General features: G+C 38.6%; 1 protein-coding gene across 1 annotated transcript in view; it reads right to left on the reverse strand.

Moving 5' to 3' along the window:
- LOC107739212 (uncharacterized) overlaps window positions 1-10,606 on the reverse strand; it is a 35,636-nt gene that overhangs the window by 16,801 nt on the left and 8,229 nt on the right. Inside the window, exons 3-5 of the mRNA XM_016551235.1 lie at window positions 10,527-10,600; window positions 9,176-9,520; window positions 8,736-9,080 (exon numbers count right to left, since the gene is read on the reverse strand). Coding sequence (XP_016406721.1) covers window positions 8,736-9,080; window positions 9,176-9,520; window positions 10,527-10,600 — 764 coding nt within the window. The remainder of the gene's footprint in view (window positions 1-8,735; window positions 9,081-9,175; window positions 9,521-10,526; window positions 10,601-10,606) is intronic.

Here is a 10,606-nt window from a genome sequence, read left to right on the forward strand (position 1 = left end):
TCAAATGCGGCGTGCGTGTGTGTGTGTGTGTATGTGTGTGCGAGAGAGAGAGAGAGTGAGAGAGAGAGTCTGTCAGAGTGTGAGTTTTGTGTTTCTGCCCCTGCCGTTCCAGCACAAGGTTGTAGCACTTTAATTTATAAATGTGATCTAACAAAGGAAAATAGCAAATATCAACCATATATTACGGTGGCCCAGAGAGCTCAATGCGCTGCAACTTAAGAAAACACATGCAAATTGAAAAAACACCAGCAAATTAAGAAAACATCTTCATCAGTTTGACAACACACGCGCTGCAAATCCTCACAGCACACGCAAATGAAGAAACGCTGCAAATCCTCACAAATCCCAGCCGGGTCCGTCACTTTTTTGGGTCCCCTTGAAACATTTCCGTTGTGGTCCGTGCTATTTGCAGCGCGTTTCTTCATTTGCGTGTGTTGTGAGGATTTGCAGCGCGTGTGTTGTCAAACTGATGAAGATGTTTTCTTAATTTGCTGGTGTTTTTTCAATTTGCATGTGTTTTCTTAAGTTGCAGCGCGTTGAGCTCTCTCGGCCACCGTAATATATGCTGTTTATATTGCTTGTAATTGGGATGAAGTTGAGTATTGAGTATCTGTTGAGTATTGTAACATACATTTTTTAATTGTGTTAAATTAAAAACCCAAAAATGCAGCGGGTCCACCAGACCCACGAACACTGGCTGAGTAACAAAAATATGAACACCACACAAGGGTTAATTTCTTATAGCCAAAAGCAAACTAACCGACTCAATATTAAGATTACTTCAGTTTTTTATCTATCTATCTATCTATCTATCTATCTATTTTTTTTAAAACAAACTGCGGTAGAACACAAGCACAGTACAACAACAACAAACTACCACGTCTCAGTCACGAACACGTTTTTATTAAGTATTGCATTAATATTACACTCATTGCATTAATATTACACTCAATTTAATTTATTTGACCTAAACACCTTAATTAAAATTTTCGGAAAATCGAAAATACCACTTATTTAATCAATTAAGCAAATTTATTTAATAGTCAACACTCATATAAAATGTTTAACAAAAATTTAAATCGCACATAAGACAGTTTCATATAAAGTTTGTAATTATTTTCTGAAAAACGAAAATTAGGCATATTTAATCATTTAGTTTATTTAATAATCAACGCTCTAATGAAACATTTATCACAAATTTAAATCACACATAGCCAGGGGTGTGAAGTAAGGAATTACAAATACTCACGTTACAGTAATTAAGTAGTTTTTATCAGTAATTGTACTTTTTTGAGTAGTTTAAAAATTTAGTACATTTTAAGTGATGTATCGGTACTTTTACTCCACTATTTTCCTCCGTTTGTGGTCGTTACATGCTTATTTTAATTTAATTTTTATCCATCAACGTGATTGGATAGAGAGATAGTAATAGGTCTCGTGACTTTCGTCAAATCAAATTGTGCATAGAAAACTTTAACCGCCAACTGTTTATCATGGCAGCTGGAAGCGCATTCTTCAAGCATCAATTCAGTCGCATCTTCCTCTAACTTAATATGTTAAGGTAAATTTCGGATTTCTGCTTACTAAATGGTTTGTATATATGCTTGCCTATCTACACGGCCTGAAATTTGGTGTGAGGTTGCGGGTATTGCATACAGTGTTAACTCCCGCAAGTGCCACGTTTGGTAAATTCCCACTCATTTATAAGACGCGTGATCTGCGCTGCCTCATCTCTCTCTCGCATGCGCTCTGCAGCAGTCACTTGGATAAGTCGTTGTTGCTTGTGGAACTTGTTGAATTTTGATGAGTTTGAGCGCGCGACGCGCACTGTGAAAAAGTGTGTTGGAAACACAAATTGAGGACCAATCTGCACCTTATTGATGACTTACTCTTACTCAAGTAGTTTTTTGGACAAGTACTTTTACTCTACTCACACTACATTTTTTGGAAGGTAATGGTACTTTTACTTGAGTATATTTTTTCAGTACTCTTTCCACCACTGCACATAAGTCAGTTTTTATCCTATCAACTTTTTAATAATAAAACATTTTCGGGAAGACGAAAATAGCGCTTGTTTAATCAATTAGTTAATTAAATTAAATAATAATTAACACTAAAATAAAACTTTTAACAAAAATTTAAATCACATAAGGCAGTTTTTTAATAACAGAATTATGTTCTACTCCAATTTGTTGGTAAAATACAACCATTCAAACGATGGCTGTTATAATTTGTTTTCAAGGTTTATTCAAAATAACGAATACATCACTAACAGGTTAAGTAAAAATATAATGAATATGTAACAACGCATATATTTAGCAAGATGCTGCTCTCTAGAGTTTTCCATTTTTATGTTTTTATTTTATTTATTTATTTATTTATAACAAGATATAGACATATTCCTGTTAGATATATTAGAAATGATATCTTTCGGTTGAAACATTGATCTAATTTCAGTTGTCCTATACATCACGCCGTATTAAAGAGCACCAAAACGAAACACAAAACAGGTAACACTAAAAAAATCTGCCCCTATACATTTTTAAGTAGCCTGCACTCGAGGCTGTCGTTTCAACTTAAATTTGATGAATTGAATCTTTGTATAACTAAAACTTTGAAAATTGCTTAACTTATTTTTATGAGTAAATTATTGTCAAAACTTATTGATCACATGTATTTTTACAGTAAAAATTATATTGAGATTTAAGAATCCATATTTTATTTATTCATTTATTTTGGCTTATTTATTTATATATTTTGGTTAATCTATAAAGTGTCAGCATCCTGCCCTCATGGTCTTGTCAGTGTTGTCTTTGTTTAATGTTTCTTTGTTTGTGTTGTGTCTAAGCACATGGCTCTGTCTTTGTTGTTGTCTGCCATGTGCTTCTCTCGTCCTGCCTCCTCGTTTCCCGTTACCACACCCCCTTGTTTAGTCCTTGTTTGTCTAAGTGCTGTCACCTGTCCCTCTCGTTCTCCCCTTGTTGAGTTCTTGTTTGTCTGAGTGTTCACCTGTTCCTCATGTTCTCCGCTCCTTTATATTGTTAATGAACTGTTTTGTTAATGAACTGTCACCACTCATTCTGCATTTGAGTCCTCTCTCATAGAATCCTTGACATACAGTTAAATCATACAATACAGTATCTTGGACAGCTACAGTACCACTCCGTCAAGCCTCCACAAGTCCGCAATTCCCATACAAATTAAATGAAAGATCTGATTTGCTACGGCAGGCATAACAACAAGGCGTATCTGTTCTTGAGCTGGGCTGGCCGGCATATAATTACAAAACAAGCCGGAGACGCCTGGGCTTTGAATTGAAAAGTGCAATTATGTCCTCATTGTCCAAAGAGTCTGCAAGTTCATGTTCCATGGATAATAGCGACATGTTGTTGTGCCTGAATCTGGACATCGACGACCTTAAGCGTCTTTATTTGATGCGTGGTGTAAAAAGTCTCTCAACAGTGCATGTAGGCATTGGTAAAGTCACCATTACTCTCAACAATGCGTTTATGTTGGAAAAAATGTCCATGGGGCAGCTGTCTAGCACTTCCACGAGCATAGGGTATTTATGTTTTTCTGTTTGCATTTTTGGATTGAAATGTTGAACAAAGACTGTGAATTCTGCATCTTCAACAGCTAGTCCATAGAGCTTGCATGTTGGTTCCAGTAGTTCTCGGCTACCAAATACTGTAGATCCTGGCAGGCATGCAGCTGACGCTTTCATGATGCCGTATGTGTTCTCCTGGAATTGATTGTTCATCTCTGAAATATGTGTATCCAAAACAACGTTCCAGATCTGCCTGAGATCCCCACTCCGAAATGTTCTGTTTGGTCATTAGTTATTCAGATAACTTCATGACTTTTTCAAAATCTCCCTCGGAATTGTCTCTAAATTTGACCAAGTTCAATTTGAGATTTTCAATTAGATTGATTGTGTCTGTGACGGAGAATGTGGAGCTCTGCAAACCCCTGGTTGCAAATTCAGTAGTTTCAAAAATCTTTCCAAATGTTACCAGCATAAACAGAAACTTCTTCATTTGAACCTGATGCAACAGAGAATCTGCTTCAAATTTGGTATCGTAATTTTCTCTGAACACTGGGCTAGCATTTCCAGAATTACATCTAGCAGTTGTAGCACTTTACTCATTGAACCTGCTCTGGAGCTCCAGCGGGTGTCTGAGGGTCGTTTGAGCTCTAAGGTTTGTCGATTTGGGTGCATCTCTTTCTGAATGTCCAGGAAGATACAGTAGCATGTCTCTGAGCTCCAGTAGTGAATGTATGCAGAGAGTTTAAAATGTCAAAATATGTGCTTACGTGTCCAGATACTGAGACCATTGTGGACAAAACCAGATTTAGTCTGTGAGAGCAGCAATGAACATAGATGGCATTGGGAAATGTTCGTTTTAGGATTACATGGACACCTCCACAGTTCACTGACATGACAGCTGCCCCGTCAAAACACAGACCAACACATTGAATCGGGTCTAGTTCTAATGGCTCCAATAACTGTAGTATTTTTTCTGATATTCCAGCAGCAGTTAGGCCCGATGTGTTCATGAATCCAATCGCCCTTTCCTTCATAACTCCTGCATGAAAGTAGCGTACGCACACAGCTATGAGTTCTTGTTTTAACATATCTTCGTACTCATCTGCCAGAATGGCATAATAAGTAGAAACGTGTAATTCTTGCCTTATTTTCTGGAGTAGCACTGTTACCCCAGTCAACACGTGACATCATGCGATGATCACAGTGACATCACACGATCCTCATACTGTGATCCTCACGGTGTGAGTAGTATATGAGCTCATTGTGAGTTCAATCGATCCTCATACTGTGATCCTCACAGTGTGAGTAATAGGTGAGCTCATTGTGAGTTCCATCGATCCTCATACTGTGATCCTCACGGTGTGAGTAGTATATGAGCTCATTGTGAGTTCAAACGATCCTCATACTGTGATCCTCACGGTGTGAGTATTAGATGACATCATTGTGAGTTCATGCGATCCTCATACTGACAGTGAGTGCGCTGTGTGGTTACACTTTTAGCTCACTGTGACACACACATTGTGACCACACCATGAGAATCATGTGAGCTTATGGTGACATCATTGTGAGATCAAATTGTTGACTGGCACTGCACATCCCAGAAGTTCATTCTGCACGTCAGGGATCATGAGTGTTGAATTGCGTGGAAGATCTTTAAGCCTTGCCTCGATGGCCGGGTCATATTTGGACAACAATTTAAACGTTTCTAGAAAGTTCACTTTATTAAGGGCGTCACCACTTTCTCTGTGTCCTCTGAGAGCAATATCTTGTTTTGCCCATAGCATTACTATGTCAAGCACAACTTTTAAATGTTTCTTTGTACAAGTGCATCCCCATGCAATTGATTCAAAACCGTCCCTCAGCTGTTTGGCATGTGGCTTTCTCTGTACCCATCTAATTTACAGAGTGCAACCGTGTGCATTTTTCCACTAGCATGATGGAGACATGCTTGTCGAAGGGGTTTCCAGTACTGAAATCCATGTCTCACGAAGGAGTACTCACTTTGGCTACCAGGAAAGTGTCGGCATGCCTTGCAAAATATTGCATCCCTAGTCTGGCTGTATTCCACTTAAATTCACTGTACCATCTGCTTGAAAAGCTCCGTGCCTTGCCAGATATTACTCTGTCCGGAAATTTTTTGAGATGTGGTTGGGTTGCCTTTTCATGTATTTCAGACAGATCTGAAGGTGGGCCTTGCGGCAGTGATCCACTTGTGCGGTCATTTCCAGATGCAGATCCTACATCCACTGGGGGGCCATAATAATCCTGTGGCGGGATGGGCTGCTGAATTGATTGGTGACACTCCAGTAAAAGACCAGCAACAGATGAATTGTTGTCGGCTGAAGATTGCGTAATAAATAATGGCTCGGAATCTAAAAGTATATCTGTTGTGGTTGCATCAGCCTTGTCTGAACTAGCTCTCATGGTAATGTTAGCCTCATCTGTTGTCCTTAACTGCAGGCTGCTGAAGGAGTTCTCTCCCGGGTAAATACAAGGTTTTTTAAAATAATTTTGAATAGAATGTTGTTCAGACATTGCTGCTAGCTATCACATAGGCTAACTGCGAAGTACAATGCGTGAAACCACAAACTCACATGCACGAAATGGCTCCGGCAAGATAACCTCTAATTGCCTAACACAGATGTCAATCAAATTCATCAAGCATCATCCAAAACCACATTTTATTATTTTAAGATTTGAGATGGGACAGTCATGTTTGTAATTATATTGAACGCAATGAAATAACAATAATTTAATACATTTACATTTAATCATTTAGCAGACACTTTTATCCAAAGCGACTTACAAATTAGGAGAACAATAGAAGCAATCAGACGAATGAGAGAGCAACAGTATACAAGCGCTGTGACAAGTCTCAGATAGTCTAGCAATGTACACATAGCTAGGGTTTTTTATTTTTATTATTTTTTTAATAGAATGGAATAGAATAGAACAGAATAGAATAGAATAGGTAAGTGCTAGTATTAGTTCGTCAGGTGCTGGCGAAAAAGATGTGTCTTTAGACGTAAAATATTTTTGTCAAAACTTGGTGGGCCTATTCATAAAGCTGGCTACACCCTGATTTGAGCCGATATGGCAAGGGGACTGAGTTACTACCTTTACGGGTAGAAGAAGTCGTGAACCTGCTGGTTTGGGGTGAAGAACAGTTTGGAAACAATGCGTATTTACATGGATACTTGTTAAGAACGTGATTCCAACATAATTTTGTGTGAATTTGGTCAAGAAGATGTGAGAGAGAACTCAATTTGGTTCTCGCATATGCTGTCTGAGCTGTGGCCTTTTGCGTGTGTGTGCACAGAAACGGTCTATCACAACGCGCGAGTACCGCACTGAAATCTCTTTCGCGCTGTCTCAAGCTTGAATGGCTTAAAACACTTTAATGTTTAAACTGACAAGACTTAAAACATGTGAGAATGATAAACTTTCTTGAGGAAGCAGCACTACTCCAATCGTTCAGATAGCTGATTAGTTAAACACTGGCGCGTCCTGTTAACAGCAGGTATCGTTAAGCATATTGTATTCACAGGTGAACATAAAATATTTTACATACCACTACTGGTGAACAAGCCAGTGTAATGCAAATATGTCTGAAAGATCTGACGTACGCCAATAGCACGAGGATATTGTCACGTTCTCATGAGACCAGTCGGATCTCGTCACACCCCTAGTGGGGAGTGCAACCACACTTCCATAGGATGCATGAAACTTGTTTCAAACATGTAGATACGATACTCCTATTTTAAACTCTTGGTAGCTTCAGAAGCACTTAAAATGAACAAAATCCCTTCTTCCAAATTTCCCTAAAACTGATTCAAACATAAAATCTTATGAATAGACCGGTGGGATTAAGTTAATGTTCCTCAACTTGACCATTCTGTGTATTTTTGCCTCTTGGACAGGTATGTTCTATGCAGTTGTTTTGATACATTTCTAGTTTCAACATTATTTGCTCTTCAGCTGTTTCTCTCTAAAGGAACAGATGTGGCCTAATGATTATAGAGTCAGACTTATAACCCGAAGGCCATAGGTTCAATTCTCAGTACCAGCAGCAAATGGAATTTGTGCTCTGCATTTAAACCCATCCAAGTGCACACACAGCAGTGAGTAGTGCTCCAACCACCCCAACCACCCTGGTAACTGTCTTTTCATTTTGCTGCCATCTGGTAAGCGCTTCCGTAGCCTGATGGCAAAAACCGAGAGACTTAGGAGGAGCTTCTTCCCCCAGGCCATCAGGCTCCTAAACTCAAACTCAGCCTCTTAACACCAACATGACTTCACCTAATTATCAGTATGACACTTAATATACAGACATTGTCACTTGCACACAGCAATTTCTGTAATATTTTATTTATTTACTTTTTACCTCTATTGCTGCTTTGTTACTACCCTGTACAACCTGTTTGCACATTCTTCTCTTGTACATTCCTGCTCATCTTAATATTTATTAAGTCTACAGTATACTGTCCTGCACATTTTATTTTATTCTTATTTTTTATCTTACTTTTTTTCCATACCTATATTTATATATAATTTTCTTGTGTTTGTATTCTTTAATAATTGCACTGTCCATGGAGCGGACCTGACTTACATTTCACTGCTGGTCATATATTTCCTATATAACCATGTATGTGACAAATAAAAATCTTGAATCTTGAATCTTGAATCTAGTGAACACAAACACACACACACACACACACACACACACTGTGAACACACACACAGAGCAGTGGGCAGCAATTTCGGGAGCAGTTGGGGGTTCTGTTCTTGCTCAAGGGTCTCACCTCAGTTGTGGTATTGAGGGTGGAAGTGAGCGCCTTTACAAGTCTGACTCTTTAACCATTAGGCCACGACTGCCCTGAACCAAAATCTAAAGAACCAAAGTAAGAACCAAAATCTAAAAGGATATTAGGATATATTTAATAATTCTTGTGTTACAGGCATGCAAACTTTAGCGGAGAAGAAAACTAAACAATTATTGTAAGGAGGTCAAGAGTGCTCTCTCGGCCACCGTACTATTGACATATTTGCAAAGTTTGCTAAAGGCAACATATTTTACTAAAGGCAACAGACCTTCCAATCTCTGTGTAAAATAATAATGCTGCCATCGGCATGACTCTGCAGCCATTAAACATCCCACTTTACAAAGTATGACACGTCTGTTACTCACCCAGTTGCTCCAGTACTACAGTTGCATTGGCTGAAAGTCCCCCAGCAAACACTTTACACATGTAAACTCCTTTATCCTCAGTTCTGATGCTCTTCAGTCTGAGAGAGAAGTTTCCTTTGGGGATTTCAGCAGTGAAGAGCTCAACTCTGTCTATGTATCGCTCATTTGATGAATGTGCCTCACTGTTTTGGTAGAGCAGAACCTGAATATCTTCATCTATTTTCTTCCATGAAACCTCCTCAAAGTCTTCAGGTGGGATGTGAGAGTCTACAGAGCAGTTCAGAGTGACGTCTTCACCCACAGACGCAGATATGGAGCGACTCGATCCTGATACTAGCAAACGCTCTGAAAGAACAAACAGTGTAAATATACATTCAGTAATTAGTTTCTGTAAAATCATAATGAAAATGAAGGAAGGAGCTCATGTGGTCAATACTCACCAACATCTTTAATTTCAACCACAGTCTCACCAGAATCTTGCTGAATGTAAACTTTACATTTATACTGTCCCTCATCTTCAGCTCTCAGTTTGTCCAGCCGGAGGGAGAAGTTTCCATGTTGAATCTCTTCAGTAAAGAAATGAGCTCTATCCTGATAATCCTGCTGCTGGGATTCTGCTCGACTCTCACCATCCTGATACAGATGAACCAGAGTCTCTGAGTCTGTTTTTCTCCATTCCACCTCCAGACCCTCCACTGATAAAAGTTCATCAACACAACAGGGCAAAACCACGGAGGATCCCAGAGGAGCAACCAGGGGACCAGAGGGACCTTTTACAATCAAACCTGAGACAGAGAAGTAAAATAAAGCTTGTTGTAGTTTCTCGGTGCATAAATGGATAAATACTATGTAAGGAATTTAACTCATTAATTCTTATAAGGGAATTAATCATTAATTTTATTTCTAGCTCAGGTTTTGAGAGGACTCGAATCTGAAAATTCGAAGTCAACCTGATTAAAACTGATTTCAAATTTGATATTTTACACTTTATCAGCTACTCATCCAGCGAGACGTTAATGTCAGTGTATATTAACAATTTGACTATACGTATTAACCCGTGGCCAGGGAAAATACATATAGTCAAATTGTTATCAAAAATATCAAATTTGAAATCAGTTTTAATCAGGTTGACTTCGAAGTTTCAGATTCGAGTCCTCTCAAAACCTGAGCTAGAAATAAAATTAATGATTAATTCCCTTATAAGAATTAATGAATTAAATTCCTTACATATGGTGGAGAAAATAGCTGCAAAGATTTGACTTAAAAATTAATGACACCAAGATATTATGGTGAATCTTCTCTATTTCTATCTGGAAGAATAGATGAAAAATAGAGAAAAAGAGTTTGTGAGTGATTATACCTGTCATTAGAGCATACCAGCGTGTTGAATGAAAGTGAAACTCGAGTTTGTTGTTTAGAATTTAACTGCAGTAAAAACGTTTACATTTTGTCCACCGAGACAAAATAAGTCGCTCTAAAGCGCATGAATAGAGAAACGAACGTATTCCTCATTACTTTCTGTAAAAGGGCCTTCAGAGCTTGATTTGTATAGTGCGTGTCCCACTTCCAAATTCAACTCTGCTATTCATCTCCCCGGTTTGAGGAAATCAGAGTAGCTAACTGATAGTCCTCTGCCATCTAAATTCACAAAAAAAAACTAGTGAACTTGAAAACGCGGTACTCAGAGAGAGTGTCCGGACGTTATTTTTCTTTATGGGAGAATTGTGAAATCTTGATCAAGTAAGGATTGTGGTTAAATCCACGTGTGTTTTAGTGAGTTCCAAAACTCACTTGCCTTGAGTTTTTCAACAAGTGCACGTCCGGCGTCCCGCGCATGTTCCGACATGATAAAACTGACCAAGAACCTGAAC

The sequence above is a fragment of the Sinocyclocheilus rhinocerous genome, unplaced genomic scaffold (genome assembly GCF_001515625.1).
Source record: "Sinocyclocheilus rhinocerous isolate Xijiao unplaced genomic scaffold, SAMN03320098_v1.1 scaffold2842, whole genome shotgun sequence".
Lineage (NCBI taxonomy): Eukaryota > Metazoa > Chordata > Actinopteri > Cypriniformes > Cyprinidae > Sinocyclocheilus > Sinocyclocheilus rhinocerous.